Source organism: Electrona antarctica (assembly GCF_951216825.1).
Source record: "Electrona antarctica genome assembly, chromosome: 21".
Classification (NCBI taxonomy): Eukaryota; Metazoa; Chordata; class Actinopteri; order Myctophiformes; family Myctophidae; genus Electrona; species Electrona antarctica.
Genome location: NC_136802.1, coordinates 15,068,794 through 15,087,197, shown reverse-complemented (window position 1 = coordinate 15,087,197; position 18,404 = coordinate 15,068,794). Strand labels below are relative to the sequence as shown.

Sequence of the window (18,404 nt, the reverse complement as noted above, 5' to 3'; positions counted from 1 at the left end):
ACTACTAGTCTGTATCTGTATGCATCACCAGTGGTGGAAAGTATAACTAACTAACTATTTGGTACACACTATACCTTAAATACAATGTTGAGGTACTTTTGATTTATTGGAGTATTTCCAATTTTCAGTAGGCTACATTTATTTCTACTCATTTCAGAGGCAAATACGCGTTGAAAAAAACAAGCGGTGTCAGCTTGTACATTTTCAAAACGTTTTTTTTATACATTTGAAAACTTGAAACAGACATTCTGCATATGATATTATTTTGGTACTTTAACTACATATTGATGCCAATACCTTTGTTCTTTCACTCAAGTCAAATTCCGGACAATTTACTTGTAACGGATCAGTATTTCTACATTGCAGTATTGATACTTTTACTTAAGTAAAACATTAAGAGTACTTTTCTGACCACTGCAAGCAGCCGTAGCAGATAAATGCTTGCTCAGGGTGAGCCGAGGACAACAAATGTCTCTGCGTGCGTGCGTGCGTGCGTGCGTGCGTGCGTGCGTGCGTGCGTGCGTGCGTCAGCATGGTTGCCTTGTCATCTCGGACGGACTGATGCTGACCTGTCAGTGAGTGGGGTGATGACCAGTCGCCCTGAGTTCCCCAGGTACTCATAGCCGTACTTGAAGCACGCACTGGTCTGTCGGATGACACAGTCGTCCACTTCCTAGGACAAAGGAAGAAATAAGTCAGTGTGTGTGCGTGTGCGTGCGTGTCATGTCATGTTCTTTCTCTTTCTCTCTCCAGCTCAAAAGACTTGTCTGTCTTGTGTGTCTCGCTGTTCTTTGACAGAGAGGCCGTAAGTGTTTGAAGTGAGTGGTTCCCCCCGCCCCCCAGTTGCTCATGAGAAAGAAAGAAGGAATGAACGGAAAAATGTGAAGCAGTGAAGAGGCCAATCTGACTTTCATGCTCGCCGTTTTGCTGCAACGAGCCACTGAAAGAGCGAAAATCAATCGTTACAGAGTACTCATTTCGTTTCAGTCATACCAATGATTTAAATTCTGCCCTCCATATTCTTGTAGAGTACAACGTTTCCCTTTGCCTTTTGCAGCCCACAAAAACAAACACTACTTCCTGCAACAGCTAGGGGAGTCACACAAGAACAATGGGGACCAGTGCATAGCATGTGTTGGAAGGAGACAATACTTATTGTTCTGTAACAGTAGCTATACAACAGCAGTGTTGATTTCGTCGACTAAGACGAAAAATGTTCGTCGACTACCTTTTTCCACTGAGGAAAACTATAAATAAAAACTAAGCTATGATGACTAAAACCAAGACTAAATATACTGACAATTTCGTCAAAAAAAAAAAACAAGACTAAAATGTTAGGAAGAGACTGGTGGACAAGAGATCCAGTATACCGGTCATTTTACAATTAGTTGCATGCTGAAAATAGCCGATCTACAAGCTCACAATGCGTTGTGCTGTGGGCTTGTAGATCAGCTATTTTCAGCAAGTGAAAAAAAAAATAGTCATTATGACGGCATCATGGCCTGCCAAAATACATTTTAGTCGACTAAATCAACTGTAGATTTAGTCGATTTAGTACACTAAAACATTCCAGGTGACTAAAATGTGACTACAACTAATTTAAAACTATTCAAGAGAAAAAAAATCTAAATTTGTTGCCAAAAACAACACTGTACCACAGTATAAAAGCACTCTGTTACAAGTAAAAGGTCTTTCATCAAAATTATACTTAAAAGTATAAGCATAGTAAAAGCAGAGTAAGCAGAGTAAAAGCATGCAAGTATTGGCATAAATATACACCAAAATATGTACCAAAGTAAAACATGGACGTGTGCGATGCGTCCACAATATGTCGCAGACACGTTGCGTCTATTTTCACTATTATTATTGTAATTTTGTACTTTGGAATAATTAGCACGTGCTTTTGAATACTTACTGTTAAGTATTTTCTTTTATTTTTGAGTGCTAGTAACAGAGAGAGAGAGAGAGATAGTGTTGCACTGTTGCCTGCTAATTACAGAAAGAGAGGGAGAGAGAGAGAGGGAGAGGTGTCTGCTAAATGTTAATTCCCCCACACAGTAACTCTGTCATTTCTCGACCGCTTCAGACGCGGGGCGGCTCGCCGGAACCGTGCTGGCACCCTGGGCGCGTGGGTCTGGAAGCTCCGAGGACCCACCGGGGACCCCCACACGGAGTTGCACCACTCAGTTCACACGGGTGTGATTTTTTTAAGCAAGTACTCTGGTACTTTAAGTACAAAAAAAGTACAAATTTGACTGTGCGACTTTTATTTGAAGTTGAGTAATATATGATGACCGGGTGTTTAGTACTTTGAGTATTGGGGTTGAGCACTTCTTCCACCACTGGGTATGTATGGTCTCATTCAGCCTTAAACGTTGTGCCTCGTTCTTTGTCTACGATACGACTTCAGAGACTGCACGTTCAATAGTGCCACTGGCCGCCTTGTGGGGAACGAATTAATGCAATATGTAATTACAGTGCAGCATGGGGCAATGCACGTGTCCACTGTTATTAGCCTATGCACGCTTGTGCATTTGAAACAAATTAGCCTATCTGTTGGTATCAAGCCAATGCACGTGTCCGCTGTTATTAGCCTATGCACGCTTGTGCATTTGAAACAAATTTGCCTATCTGTTGGTATCAAGCCAATTGTCCATAATTGACACATGCACAGCTGCACACGCGAATACTAAAAGGCTTGGTTTAGCCTTCAAGGTATTTTATACATTGTTAGAAATCAGAAACAAAAAGCGTTGGATGAAAGGCACATGAACAGGGATGCAAAGCGAGCTAATTTCACAGAGATAACTGGGCTAATTGCAAAATGCAGGCGTGCTAATTTCACACCACGACACTCTGTGGAAATGCACTTGGGTACAGGAAGCCAGCTACTACAATGGTTCCTGTTCTCCTGAGTGCAATTCACCTGTATTTAGACTACACAGGTCCAACAATAACGGCTGGCTGAATGCCCCGGGCAAACAAAAGCTAATTGTAGGCAAGATAAGCTATTTTTGACTTGCTTCACGTTGTTGTTGTTTGTTTGTTCTTGTCCTACAGTATTATCAGTTGCGTGCCGGGCATAATAGCAGAACATTTGGCAAAAATAGATGAATATTTAGTGAAAATAGCCGGCTGTTTTCGACAGAGATTTGGAATAGAGAGAAAAATGTGGGAACCAAGTATATCGTAAAATATATCGTAAAAATGATCATGATGTGCCAGTGCATTACGACAATTAGGTTGTTTTGATGCACCGGTACTGTGGTTGTATACTTTGCTCTACATAGCCCAACTAGCTAATCTCCGGCACCGTTGGCCCAATCGATGTGAACCTGTGCACGGGGATCGAACCCCCGGCCTCCCAGTTTCAGGGCGGACACTCTAAGCACAAGGCCACTGTCTGGTCAAGCAGTTATTCAGTATGATCTGGAGCAGTCTGAACTGCCACATGACATCAGATGGGAACTGGCAGCCATGACTAGCAACAGAAATGAAATAAAAACAAAGCGGTACAACAAAGTATCTGACAGCCTGACCAACACTATGTGGCAGATCAGTATAATGGTGCATTTATGGGCAGTTCTGCAGTAGTGTCAACATTTCCCTCCCAGTTCAAATGGAGTAGGTACAATATACACATAACAGCAAACCCACAAATACATACAACAGCTGACAAATCAGATCAACACTCTCACAAAGTGCTGCGCTGCAACACATTGTGAATTTGTAGATCTGCTACTTTCATTTAGTGTAGAGAGAAACAAACAAAGTACAGAGCCAAAGGGCAGGTTTACTAAGTATTGAGGGTTTAAGTGGTTAAATGTCTGAAAATACACATTAAAATACTATCTATGAAACCAATACTACAATATGTAGTGGGGGTCCCTGCCTCATCTCTCTCTCTCTCAGCTAAGGTGCCCTTGACCAGGAAAACATTGAAGACCCCTGGTCTAGTCGGCCTGTCCCTACATGCACTCCCCCTGCATGCACTTTCATCATCAGTGCACGTGTACGTGGAGGCGCCGACGATGATGAAACACGTGCAACAATCATTCTGCTTTTCAACATGACTGTTGTCAGTTCTCAGACTGGATTTATCACATTTATTAGTTCAGTCAGTGGTCGAAAGCAACGAAGGACATTTACTCAATTAGTGTCGTTCGTTAAGTACAATTTTGAGGTACTTTACCTGAGTATGTCCACTTTTCTATACTTCTACTCCACCAGATCTCAGACACAAATATTGTACCCTACTTTTTTAATTATATGAAAACTCAAAGCTAATTATTGTAATTTGTTACAAAATATAATACACTATTAACCAATTAAGCTCTATTTTATATCTTCAGCTATTCTTGTCTGCTATTTTCACTATTTTGAGGAAACGTTGAAGATTTCAATACAGCAATGCACTGATATTAAAATGAAAATGCACTTTGTATTTTGCTCAGTCCCCTCTCCTCCCCCCCCCCCCTCTCTCTCTCTACCTTCTCCCAGTAGAAGCGCAGCTGGCTGAGCCAGTGGAAGGAGTTGAGGTCCTTGCAGCCCGCCCGGCCCAGGCTGTCGATGACGTCCCTGCCGTGCACCTCCACCGTCACCAGGGCCACCATCTTCACACGCTGGCTCTGGGACAGGTTCCCACGCAGCGCCTCTGAGTACAGGCCCAGCATGGACATCTGACAACCACACACACACAGATGATTAGTACAGGCCCAGCATGGACCTCTGACAACCGCGCGCGCGCGCGCGCGCGCACGCACGCACGCACGCACGCACGCACGCACGCACGCACGCACGCACGCACGCACGCACGCACGCACGCACGCACGCACGCACGCACGCACGCACGCACGCACGCACGCACACACACACACACACACACACACACACACACACACACACACACACACACACACACACACACACACACACACACACACACACACACACACACACACACACACACACACACACACACACACACACACACACACACACACACACACACACACACACACACACACACGCTTGTATTTTGCTACTCCAAAATTGGAAGGCCAAGTTGAAAAAGTGGTTTAAGTCTGTCTATGGATTTTATAAACATTGAACCAATGAAAAAATAACAAGCTCTTAATAAGAGATTGTGAGCAGATAATAACTACATTGGATCCATATAGGAACACAGGTTATTTATTTATTTTCCATTTCCTGAAAAGTAACAGTTTTCGACAGACAGCAATGAATAGCAATCAGAGAGGGACTGTGGATTGGAGAGAAACACTTCAGGGCCAGCAGCGTATATACCAACTCGCTCCAGCTTATTGCACTGCAATTTCTCTCAGAGGAAAACGAAAAACAAGAAAGACGTCGCTTCAAAATGTGTGCCGAGAGCCAGCTATGAGCAGCATAATCAGCAGGCTATGTGTCTTAAAAAAACGGCAAACCCGTAAGGCATAAATCATTCATTCTGAATATCAATTATACATTTTCTGAATCAAAGGTGTTTCAAAAATAATGGCCATGGTTTCTTCTTCTCAGGCGAAGACAAAAGAAACAACTGTGATGAGCATAATAACGTTATTCTTTTTCCCGCCCGAGTCGTGACCACTGGTTGAAAGTAACTAAGTAACATTTACTTAAATTGTATTTACTTCCATTGTATGTGTGTGTGTGTGTGTGTGTGTGTGTGTGTGTGTGTGTGTGTGTGTGTGTGTGTGTGTGTGTGTGTGTGTGTGCGTTCATATAGTTTCCATCCCTATCGTCTGTGTGTGAACTCCAGCAATTATAGCATTTGTCTATTTTTATTTTTATTTCCTGAGTTGATGTTTGACAACACATACTGTAATGTCCAATTGTTTGTCTTATTGCTTTCTGTATGTCTTTGTCTATTCTTGTTCTTGTTTCTATATTGCAGTATTGATGCTTTTAGTTAAGTAAACAATTTCTTCCACCGCTGCCCGTTACCCACCTGCTTCTTCATCATGGCCTTGAGTTCAGACCGGTTTCCTCTCTCCTTCCCCAAGATGAGAGCCTTGGTGATGTCGGCCGTCCACTGGATCTGACTGGCTGTGATCAGCATCTGAGGAGAACCACATAAAAGCATGTCAATCTGTCTCCAGGTTGTTGTCATTCCCCCTGTAGATTGCAATGTGCACTGTATTATTTATTTATTTTGTTACATTTTTATATCCATCATCATTAACCCATTTTGAGCGGAAACCCCTTTTGGTGGTTATATACATTGTTATAATTTAGCTATTGAAAAATAGCAGATCTACAAGCTCATAGCGCGCCACCGAGTGGCGCGCTATGAACTTGTAGATCTGCTATTTTTGAAAAATAATTAAAATGTGCCTCAAATCTTTCAGAAAATTGTCATGATTTAGAAAAAATAAAAAATAAATTTTGACGTCAGGCCTGAATGGGTTAAAACATTCGATCACCGTATCCCTTCAACCCGAAGCACAAATGCAAATTCATTGTCCTCTCTCTTTGTCCTTTGTTCCAACATACCATCACACATCCGTAAGAAAATACATCATTGTTTACACAGCATCCCTTCACGGTATAGCCCACTAAAAGCGCAGAAATGGATTGAACAGAACAAAGCCGAAGCTTGTTTCCATTGTGGTCCATTATCAAACAAGCAACACGCTATGTGACGCATTGTGAGCTTGTAGATCGGTGAGCTTGTAGATTGTCTATTTTCAAAAGATATTTTATACATTTGAAAACTTCAAATGGGACATTCTGTATACTTTCCGTACTTTAAGTACATTTTGATGCCAATACGTTTGTACTTTTACTCAAGTACATTTTTAATTCCGGACTTTCACTTGTAACGGAGTAGTTCTACAGTACATTGCAGTATTGCTACTTTTACTTAACAAATGTGAGTACTTCTTCCATCACTGTCTATGACACGTCTATGATGTTTTGATGTATGACTCCAAATGTCGGTCTGTCTATCCATTATTGCACATCAAATAGCTCCCATTAAGAGGGTTTTATCTAACGCAATGGTGTGACGTTTGGAGTAACAAGCTCAGACCTCTCAGGCAACATTTTCCTTACAGAAGCCATTCATCATGACTTTAGGAAAAGGACAGTGGAGGGGGAGGAAAAACAACGCAGCGATGTCAGGTGGAAACCTTGGATGTCCAAGACCAGTACAATTGGAGCATGTTTACTTTACTTGAGTATTTTCTATTAGTCGGTACTTTTACTTCTACTCCACTATACTTCTCAGAGGCAAATATTATACTTTTACTCCACTACAATTATTTAGTTACTAGTTACTTTGAAGATTTTGATTATTATTACAAAACATACATTAACTACTGTACTTCAGCCCTTTATACATTTCGGCCATTTGAAAATAGCAAACTACTGTACAAGCTTCTACTTGTAACAGAATATAATCTACATTGCATTCCAATACTGATACTTTTACTTAAGTAAAACATGAGCATAGTTTTTTTTCCATCACTGAGTCTTGTCAGCGTCAGTCAGTTGTCGTGTCATGTCATGTCGGAGGACAAGCAGAGTGAGACATCAGACAATGTACCTGTCCAGGCCAGTCTCTGACCCATTTCTCTATAATGTACCTGTCCTGACCAGTCTCTATAATGTACCTGTCCGGGCCAGTCTCTATAATGTACCTGTCCAGGCCAGTCTCTATAATGTACCTGTCCGGGCCAGTCTCTATAATGTACCTGTCCGGGCCAGTCTCTATAATGTACCTGTCCGGGCCAGTCTCTATAATGTACCTGTCCAGGCCAGTCTCTATAAGGTACCTGTCCAGGCCAGTCTCTATAATGTACCTGTCCGGGCCAGTCTCTATAATGTACCTGTCCGGGCCAGTCTCTATAATGTACCTGTCCAGGCCAGTCTCTATAATGTACCTGTCCAGGCCAGTCTCTATAATGTACCTGTCCAGGCCAGTCTCTATAATGTACCTGTCCAGGCCAGTCTCTATAATGTACCTGTCCAGGCCAGTCTCTATAATGTACCTGTCCAGGCCAGTCTCTGACCCATTTCTCTCTGTTGTCGGCCATCTTCCTCAGGGCCAGGCGGCAGCTCCTCAGGCAGTCGTTGAGCGACACACGCATCGCCTTCTCCACGTCACACAGCCAGCTCTGAGCACGCACACACACACACACATGTGAGGAGAACAGCATTACGACGGTTAGCAAGGAAGTCTGACTGTCACTATCGCTGCCACACACACACACACACACACACACACACACACACACACACACACACACACACACACACACACACACACACACACACACACACACACACACACACACACACACACACACACACACACACACACAGTGAGGAGAACAACAACATTACGACAACGGTTAGCAAGGAAGTCTGATAGTCACTATCGCTGCTATGTTGGGGAAGATGAATATGACACATGGATGGATGAATGAATACGTCCATGTGCTCTCTCAGCTTCACTACTTCAAAACCATGCACTGCGGACCAAGCACCGACCTTTCCTTTGTCCGTTGCAGTGCAGTCTTTTGAAGAAATTCAGTTATATTTTAGTCGCCTGAAATGTTTTACTAGTCTAGATTAAATCTAATTAAGGTAGACGACCGGCCGCACATTTCTCGTCAAACTCAACAGTGTTGCAGTTGTGAGTCGTGGGTCATCTTAGGCCGTGTCTGAGTGTACGCCGAGCGAGAGTCTCTCTCTCTCTCTGAATACACTATACAGAATACTGCATTCTTTGATTTTGAAACGGAAGCTCTAATGTTGTTATTCAACAGTCCCCTCAGGTACATTTCCAGTATTTTCAGCAATAGGATTATTATTATTGGATGGATGGTACATCATGTTGCAGTCGGTCGTTCTTTTAAAAGTAGGCTCTCTCAAGTCCAAAAAGTGTTGCTGTTATGCATGGCATGAGTTAGCTCTCATCAAAAGCAACCACTAATGGGATAAAGTTTTGAGGGATATTTTGTATTTTTTTTGCCTCTAGTTTCTACATTAAAGCTTGTACATCAAATAACAAGCTGCTGGCTAGCGCTAGTTTTGCAAATTATTCACTACCTCAAATTTAGTGTTGAGGTTAGTTTTCAACAATCATTTGAGTGGTTTCTTTACATTGGTCAGTTGGTCACTATTACAGTTAAGATAGCAACACTGATCCTAGATCAGCAATTTAAAAAAAATGCCTCAAGTTTATTCTAATTTATTATATAATGATATGGCAGGCCAGGGTACGATGATCACTATTCACATTCTAATGTGTTGTAGTCACAATATTTATCTGTGGAACAGAGACACAAACTCAATTTAATGCTTAAGGTGCGTTCAAGCCTGAAGATAAATATATTTGTTTCCAGTCGCTTCACTTTGGTCACGCAGGTCAGCATTGGTAAAGAAAATATCATTTTGTGGCTTGTTTTATCATGAAATAAATATTGGCTGTAGACACAGTAATTTAACTTGGGAGTATAATCAAATGGACCGTTTGTTTACCTAAGACGGCTCGGTTCAATATATTTAACATAATTCCTGCTACTATATCATTTATGAGCAGCAAAATTAGTTCCTATATGACTTTGCAAAGGGTTTGTATATTGTTTTATTCACCATTGCTAAGTCCCGGTGGTCAGTTCAGTTGGAACTGGATGAATACAACCAAACAGTCAAAACATTTCGGGGGTCCGGGCAACACCAATGCTGATTGGCTGTCAGGTGCTCCTCTCAGCCTGCTACTACAGGGAAAACATGCACACATATGCTACTCTTTTTTACTCGTTTGCTCTTTCTTGCACTCTTTACTCTATCCCTGTGTTTGCTGTGCTTGCTGCGATTGCTGTTTACTCTTTTGCACCTGTACACAAGATGTAACAATAAAGTACAACCTTGAACCTTTTCCCAGCCGGCGTAAAGACACCAGACGGCTGTTCGCTTGGTTCGTGTCGCCCTGTGCGCGCAGCTTCTTGTCTTTGCAGTGACTTTGCATGTAATCGCGCCGCTCTAACTATCCAAGCCTGAACGCAGCTTAAGTGTGGAGGTTTGAAGTGGTTGAACTCAGGACCAGTTTAGTTTACTACTGGTTCAACAGTGTGACTTTTACTGTACCTCTACGGGCCCATCCAGCAGCACAGGGTGAGTTTTACTGTACCTCTACGGGCCCATCCAGCAGCACAGGGTGACTTTTACTGTACCTCTACGGGTCCATCCAGCAGCACAGGGTGACTTTTACTGTACCTCTACGGGTCCATCCAGCAGCACAGGGTGACTTTTACTGTACCTCTACGGGTCCATCCAGCAGCACAGGGTGACTGAACTCCATGTTTTACTGTACCTCTACGGGTCCATCCAGCAGCACAGGGTGGCTGAACTCCATGTTTTACTGTACCTCTACGGGTCCATCCAGCAGCACAGGGTGACTGAACTCCATGTTTTACTGTACCTCTACGGGTCCATCCAGCAGCACAGGGTGACTGAACTCCATGTTTTACTGTACCTCTACGGGTCCATCCAGCAGCACAGGGTGGCTGAACTCCATGTTTTACTGTACCTCTACGGGTCCATCCAGCAGCACAGGGTGGCTGAACTCCATGTTTTACTGTACCTCTACGGGTCCATCCAGCAGCACAGGGTGACTGAACTCCATGTTTTACTGTACCTCTACGGGTCCATCCAGCAGCACAGGGTGGCTGAACTCCATGTTTTACTGTACCTCTACGGGTCCATCCAGCAGCACAGGGTGAGTTTTACTGTACCTCTACGGGTCCATCCAGCAGCACAGGGTGAGTTTTACTGTACCTCTACGGGTCCATCCAGCAGCACAGGGTGGCTGAACTCCATGAACTCCTTGTCCACAGACAACATGCCACTGGCCTCTGACTGGACACCACTGCTCCCCACCTACACACACACGCATGCGCACACACACACACACACACACACACACACACACACACACACACACACACACACACACACACACACACACACACACACACACACACACACACACACACACACACACACACACACACACACACACACACACACACACACACACACACACGCACGCACGCACGCACGCACGCACGCACGCACGCACGCACGCACGCACGCACGCACGCACGCACACAGGGAACACATTTCTCAATAGGACGTATGACCTCAGAACTTTAGATCTCCCACTATTTTGAATTCTGAATGATTTATTCTGTCGGCATTCCAGGTAATTGAAAAATGCAAACTTTGAACAGGCATAGCTCATGAACTGTTTGACCGGCAGCAATACAACTGCCAATAAAACAGTTAAAATTGATCTACTCCTGGGATTTTTACACAATTTACACAAAACTTTCGACACAAAATTGTACTTTGTGCGGGCCGTGACGCCATTAAAATGGCTGACTTTCATTTAGCTGCATGCCGAAAATAGCTGATCTACAAGCACACTATCTGTTGCTCACACGGACGTTTGATGTCATCAAGCGTGTGTCCGTAGTGACACGTGTCATTGCAGCTACAGTTGTAGCTTTGTAGATTTGCATCTGGAAGCTGAACCCAGCTGAGCTTCAATTTGCAGCTTCGTATCTCTTGCAGAAGCTACAAATGTCGGATCATGGATGCATCCTTGTATCTTCATGCCGCTGGCTTCCATTGACAATGAATGGTAGACTGTATCTTTGCATCTGCCCGTGTGAACGCAGCGTACACTGCAGTGGTTCCCAAACCTTTTCATGTAGCCTGCGGACCCCCATTTGAAAACATAAGCCAGGGACCCCCATAAGAGAAGGTTTTTTTTTTTTACGGCTCTAGCAGTGATTCTCAACCCGTTTAATTTCAAGGACCCCCAGTTTGACATGCATATTAGTCTACGGACCCCCATTTAATGGCATTTCTATCATTTACCTGGAACTCCCTGGACTGTGAGAACCAGTGGTAATACTGTACCTTGCAGACGCGCAGGCTGTGGATGCCGGTGAAGCAGTGGGCCAGGTGAGGCTGCACGGCGGCAGGGTTGCGTGACTGTCCCAGGATCTGCACCAGGTCGTCGTCAGACAGGAAGTAGAACCGGGGGAACAGCTGGCGTCGCGTGTCCAGGTAGACCTCCAGGGACCTCTGGATCTCCTCCAGATTCCTGATGGTCCTGCCCAGGTTCTCTGGAAGCCCTGCAGAGGTCACGTACACGCACACACGCACACACGTACACCACCAGATGGACAGAATGAGACTCACGAAGTGACTTCATTGTCACATCACAGGTTTACTGGTGTAAAATTGTGTTTCCGTAAGCTCCGTCATATTTTGGTTGTTTTACAGAGAGAGACAAGAAGAAAAAGAAGAGGGGTTTCAGTTAGCTAACTGACTGACAACTGAGTGACTGAGAGAACACGCTATTGTTACTGCTACTGAATTAGTTACATTTTCGCTAGAAACAGACTGTATCATATATGAGTGACTGCTGTCGCAAGCGATACAGAGACACCTCCCTGACAATAACGAAGAGACAGCTTGTTTATTTTTGGACCACAACGCTTATATGAAACGATTTTAAGATGAGCCATAGAGCCATATTCTCCATAGAGAAATTACTTCCGTGAACCAGGGGAATCGAGGGGACGAGCTCTATTGATGAATCTGCGCTCTATTGCAGCCCTAGTTCCAGGTGCATTATGCTAGTGATTATATGGTGCAGCCCTAGTTCCAGGTGCATTATGCTAGTGATCATATGGTGCAGCCCTAGTTCCAGGTGCATTATGCTAGTGATCATATGGTGCAGCCCTAGTTCCAGGTGCATTATGCTAGTGATCATATGGTGCAGCCCTAGTTCCAGGTGCATCATAACCTTGGTGCTGGGTCCCCCGCAGGGCATTCTGGTCTCTCCTCAGACCCTCCATGATGCTCTTCCAGGTGGAGCTGACCATGTCGAACTGATCACACTCCTCACACATCTGCTGCCTCATGTCTCCACCCAGGAAGATGTTCTGAGCACGCACACAGACACACACACACCCGCACGCACACGCACACGCACACGCACACAAAGAAACAAGGGGGGATATAAAACAGAAAGTGGCAGGAGACACATGAGGCCAAGTTGAAGCTGAGAGAAAGAGGGGGGGGGGAGAGAGAGAGAGATAGATAGAGAAACAATTTGATGACTAAAGTATGACTAAAACTAAATGAAATTGTATTCAAAAGACTATGACTAAAACGAAATGAATCTTTGCTGTCAAAATCAACAGTGCTCAGGAGGAGATGAGTGGAGAAGATGGTCAGAGCAGAGATTAGGGAGCACACATGCTGAACCAGGTGTCCCTGCCTTCACCCATCTGAAACTACCACTGGCTATTTGATTTCCTGACCCTAAAAATAGATTTAGCCACTCGAATCAAGATCCTGCGTGATCTAGAAGTCGAGATAATGAAAAACGAGTATTCAAAGGTCGCCATTTTTCTAAATTCAAAATGGCCACCATATTTGGATTCTGCGCAAATGGAATCATGGAGTTTCTGATTTTTCATACCGTGAAGTTTACTGCCCCCTCAGCACAGCTCTCAATAGAGGGGTGGCGGTGGCTCAGGGGTGGCGGTGGCTGGATGGTAACCACAAGGTTGCCAGTTCGAACCCGGGCTCCCCCAGAGTTAGTGTCGAAGTGTCCTTGAGCAAGACACTGAATTGCTAATCCCTAATTGCTCCTGAAGTGCTGGCTGGTGCCTTGCATGGTTTCCGCCGCCATCGGTGTATGAATGGGTGAATGTAATGCACAATCTATGTAAAGCGCCTTGGATAAAGGTGCTATATAAATGCACCATTTAGAAGGCTCTGCTGAAAAGTAACAGTTTTATACTGTATGAGGTTTCCAGCCAACAGGGACGATAACTATGTTGGAATGCGGTTTAAAAAGGACACCGCTGGAAGAACATCAAAGGGCTCACAGCTAATTGTCCAGGGGATTTCATTACACGATATAACGGACAATATGGTGTGTTTACACATCTGCTTGTGTGTCCTATATACACCCGGCCTATAATATCCCATAACTCTAAACGCAATGAGAGTGTGTCAAATACACACTAAACAGCACAGATCCACCTGTACCGCGTTGTCATGATGCACCCTGGGAATGATGCTGTACCAATAAGACTGTTATTACTGTTAGCATAGCTGCTATATACTGTTGTCAGTGTTCATCATTATTATAGTAGTAGTTGTTGCTGTTGTTACTCTCTCTCTCTCTCTCTCTCTCTCTCTATTCAAAGGAGCTTTATTGGCAGGATAAATCATACATTTACATTGCCAAAGCAAAAGTGGAACAAAGCAATCAAGATAAACCAATGCTGCACGTACAAATACATATTGAATACAAATTGGAATGAAATAAACATTGACATTTTGAGTGTCAATAACTATATCTTATGAAGACTATCTTATGAAACTCTATAAAATTGTGCCAGAAATAGGAGAGGTTAGTTTGCTATAAACTTTTGACTGTTGACAGCAGTATTTCAATGCTTTGCATTCACTTGGTATAAAAACCTTTGCGACAAGTAACCTTGTTATGCTTCTCTCTCTCTCTCTCTCTCAACCCATCTCTCTTCCTTCCTCTCTCCATCTCTCTCATCCTGCGTGTGCGTGCGTGCGTGCGTGCGTGCGTGCGTGAGTGTGTGCGTGCGTGCGTGCGTGCGTGCACCTCCAGGTACATCCACAGGCGCTGCGTGGTGAGGATCCTCTCGATGACCTCCTGGACGTGCGAGAGACAGCGTTCCCAGCGGTCCACCTCGCCCACGAACGGCCTGACGAAGCGAGACGCCTTCATGCTGGACAAGACCACCTGGTGGTCCTCCAATATCTGCAACACCTCCTCTGTCCCCCTGGGAGAGAGCGAGAGACACAGAGAGACAGAGAGACAGAGAGACACAGAGAGACAGAGAGATGGAGAGAGAGACGTGACTCAATGGTGCATTCAACATTTAGTAACTTCCTACAATATAGGTGCACGTATAAATTATTAATTAAACATTCATAAAAGATATAGGTAAAAGAAAAACCTTTTTTATTTTTTTTCTTACATTTTTATCCCACCATTTTGCAACCCATTTTTTCACCCAGTGCCAATAATCTATTATCTAACCCTGGGCGCTACACTTCCTCTGCCAACTTGGGGGGGGGCAGCGGACTGAGCTCATGCTTATATGCATGAGGAGTCCAAGCTGCTTCTTTTCACCTGACAGGGGTGCGTTTCCCCGGTTGGACGTAGCGCATTGAAGGAACACGTTATTCCGACCAGTTCCTTTCCCCTCCATCAGTCGCCCTGGCTGGCCAGGGGGAGGTAGTTTAGAGACCAGGATTACTGCATGTTTTCTTGTGAGGGTACTTGCCCTAGGGGACACGGGGAGAACATGCAAACTCCACACAGAAAGGCCCTTTTGTCAACCCCACCTCGGGTGTGGGCACTGATGACGCGGAGGAGACAACACGCCCCCCAGCGTCCCCAGTGGGAATCGAACCCAGGACCTTCTAGCTGTGAGGCGACAGCACTAGCTACCGACTGTGCCACCGTGACACCCCCGAGAAACCTTTTAGAGAAGAGAATAACAAGCCCTCAGCTCATTGAGTTCCAATCACAACTCTTAATAACCTCTCCGTCTCACCCATGGGGGCAGAAGCCTCCTATCTCCATATTTAAACTTTTTATGGTTTCTTTCCTAAACGATTGAGCCCATTTCATCATGCAAGAGTGTCACTACAAAAGCAGTGACAATAGCAGATCTAACAATGCATCGCGATGCGCCCTGAGCTTGCAGATCGACTGTTGTCACTACGTCTGAGCGTTTTCGTTCCGTTTCGTGAAAAGTAGCGGGTTTTGGACATACAAGTCTTCCGTCCGACATCGATAACTTCCAGTCACATTCATTAATGCGTTTGCCGTGTTTTTCTTTTCTTTTCTTTTCTACATCAACACCTTTCCATTTTGACTGGTTCATAAATATAATTTTTTAACATCTCTTGCCCTCACAAGTAAGAAACTTTGCAATTACTCTTCTGGCTCGAGGCAGTTTCCTTGTTTAATTCCGGTCTGACTTGCTGCATCATTATTTCCTTCAGTTCAGTCAAAACTTTCTCTTCTACCCCAAAAATCTCAGACTTCCTAATTTGTTTTCTGTCAGAAAATGCTTGATATGTACAGTATATACAGTAACATTTTACTTAAAGGCAAGGACTATAACGCATTATTAATCACATTTATAATACCTTATATATACCTAAAATGTACTTATACGACTTCATAATACTAGTTATAAATGTTTATAATTATGCATAACAATTTAAAGGTTTATGAAGTATTATAAGTTCTGGTCATAATGCAAAGCTGAGCAGCACATTATTTATAACAACCATAACTTTAATAGTTTTAAAAAGTGTCTTTATACTTGTACATCACATATTACATATACATTTATAACGAGTGTTATGAAGTGCATTGTAATACATTATTAATGTGATTAAAATGCATTACTCCTACCTACTGAAAATGTGTTACCCTCCCGCATAGTTCTTTTCTTTCACAATCATCAGGGCAGACAGACAGACAGACAGACAGACAGACAGACAGACAGACAGACAGACAGACAGACAGACAGACAGACAGACAGACTATATCCCTACCACCAGAGACAGGAAACACAGACGGACTCTAACCAAGACAGGTTCACTAACCACAAATGGGCTATCAAAGAGTTCAACTGTCAGATTTCAAAGACCTCAACGACCTCTCAAACAAAACAAAATATGCTAATAGATCCCGCGCGCGCGCTCTCTCTCTCTCTCTCTCTCTCACACTCTCTCTCTCACACACTCTCACACACTCTCTCACACACACACACACACACACACACTCTCACACGCACACGCACACGCACACGCACACGCACACACAGAGAGCGAGAGCGAGAGCGATAGAGAGAGAGAGAGAGAGAGAGAGAGAGAGAGAGAGAGAGAGAGACAGTAGAAGCTTAGAAGAGAGGGAGTGGGAAGGAAGGACGGAGTGAGCGAGGGAGAGGACAAAGTGGACAGTGTGTGTGAACATGACAAGAAAAGGGACATGCATGCAGGGGAGAGAACGGAAGAGCGATGGGGAGATGAAGCATGAAGCAGGATGACAGAAGATAGAGAGAAATAGACCAGATGAAACAGGGAGGAAGACATAGAGAGGAAGCAAGGAAGGAAGGAAGGAAGGAAGGAACCACAAGAGCTGGATGGTGGAGAGAGAAAGGAAAGGGAGAAGATTGAAACAGAGAGAGTATAGGAGGCATCTAGGGAGAGACGGAGAGGGGGACAGTGTGTGTGTGTGTGCGTGCGTAAGTAGTTCATTCATCACGGTCATAATCAGTGTGTGTTGTTCATCATCAGTCTATATTAAAGTGCGTGCTCTGAAGCAACATTGAGACTAATGACCGCATTGTGACAGACTGCAGGTCGCAGTCACATACATCACACCACTCAGCCGTGGCTGTACACAGCACGCTGTCAGAGAACAAACAACATGTTATGATACCCCACACACACACACACACACACACTTTTATGATCGTAATTTCTTAATTCTTTTTTTTTCTCCTTTTTTTTTTTTACTGATGCCGTTATCCCTGGCTGCTTGAAACCAACACACGTACGTACTCTGAGAGAGAGTCAACACCATGAATCTCCGGGATTGCAAAGTACTACAGCCTTTTAGCAGCCAGCGGCCCTGTTCTGAATCTGAATCAGCTATTGTAACATCAAAGGACTACAGAAGTGGGTGAAATTATAATTTTTCTGTGGATGAATTAAAATCGGAAAAGCATCCGTGTCATTTTAGATTTATTTGGCTATTCAATAATAATAATCATAAAAATAATCTTGAATGTTTCTGGAAGTCTTTCAATATTATATATGTATATTTCAACTCAAATCTTTGCTTCTTGGGGCCTGGAAGAAAATATTTTGAGATGGGGGTCCATAGCCAGATTCTGTACATATAACTTGGTGGGTCCTTGACATGAAAAGGTTTTGAGCACCACTGATATAGCAACAGGATTTTTCAGAAAACTGATTTAGAAGACATAGAATTGGCCTCAGGTCTTATGAGTCCATGATCATCTAATCGCGTCTAAGTACTTGATACAGCTGGTTGTTGTCCATTATTGATACGGGACGGGATGCATCTGTGAGATGCCGACAGTAAGGTCATCCTTATTCTGAAAGCCTATTCATACTCCAGTCTTGTGGTGGTTAGTAAAAACAGAGCGATGTGTTTGTGTGAGTGGGTGACGTCATGTTTTGGTGGTCACCTTATCACCGAAAACTGCCTTCTGTGTCATCTGTGTCATCCTAAATCAAACCAATGGGTTAAC

General features: G+C 43.8%; 1 protein-coding gene across 1 annotated transcript in view; it reads right to left on the bottom strand.

Annotated features, from left to right (window-relative positions):
- The window catches only part of LOC306913850 (dynein axonemal heavy chain 2-like), a gene marked incomplete at its 3' end in the record, with an annotated part of 263,300 nt that overhangs the window by 28,557 nt on the left and 216,339 nt on the right, over window positions 1-18,404 (bottom strand). The window contains exons 30-37 of the mRNA XM_079490662.1: window positions 14,702-14,882; window positions 12,854-12,992; window positions 11,959-12,176; window positions 10,810-10,911; window positions 8,016-8,141; window positions 5,972-6,082; window positions 4,491-4,679; window positions 570-673 (exon numbers count right to left, since the gene is read on the bottom strand). Of these exons, the coding sequence (XP_079346788.1) occupies window positions 570-673; window positions 4,491-4,679; window positions 5,972-6,082; window positions 8,016-8,141; window positions 10,810-10,911; window positions 11,959-12,176; window positions 12,854-12,992; window positions 14,702-14,882 (1,170 nt within the window). The remainder of the gene's footprint in view (window positions 1-569; window positions 674-4,490; window positions 4,680-5,971; window positions 6,083-8,015; window positions 8,142-10,809; window positions 10,912-11,958; window positions 12,177-12,853; window positions 12,993-14,701; window positions 14,883-18,404) is intronic.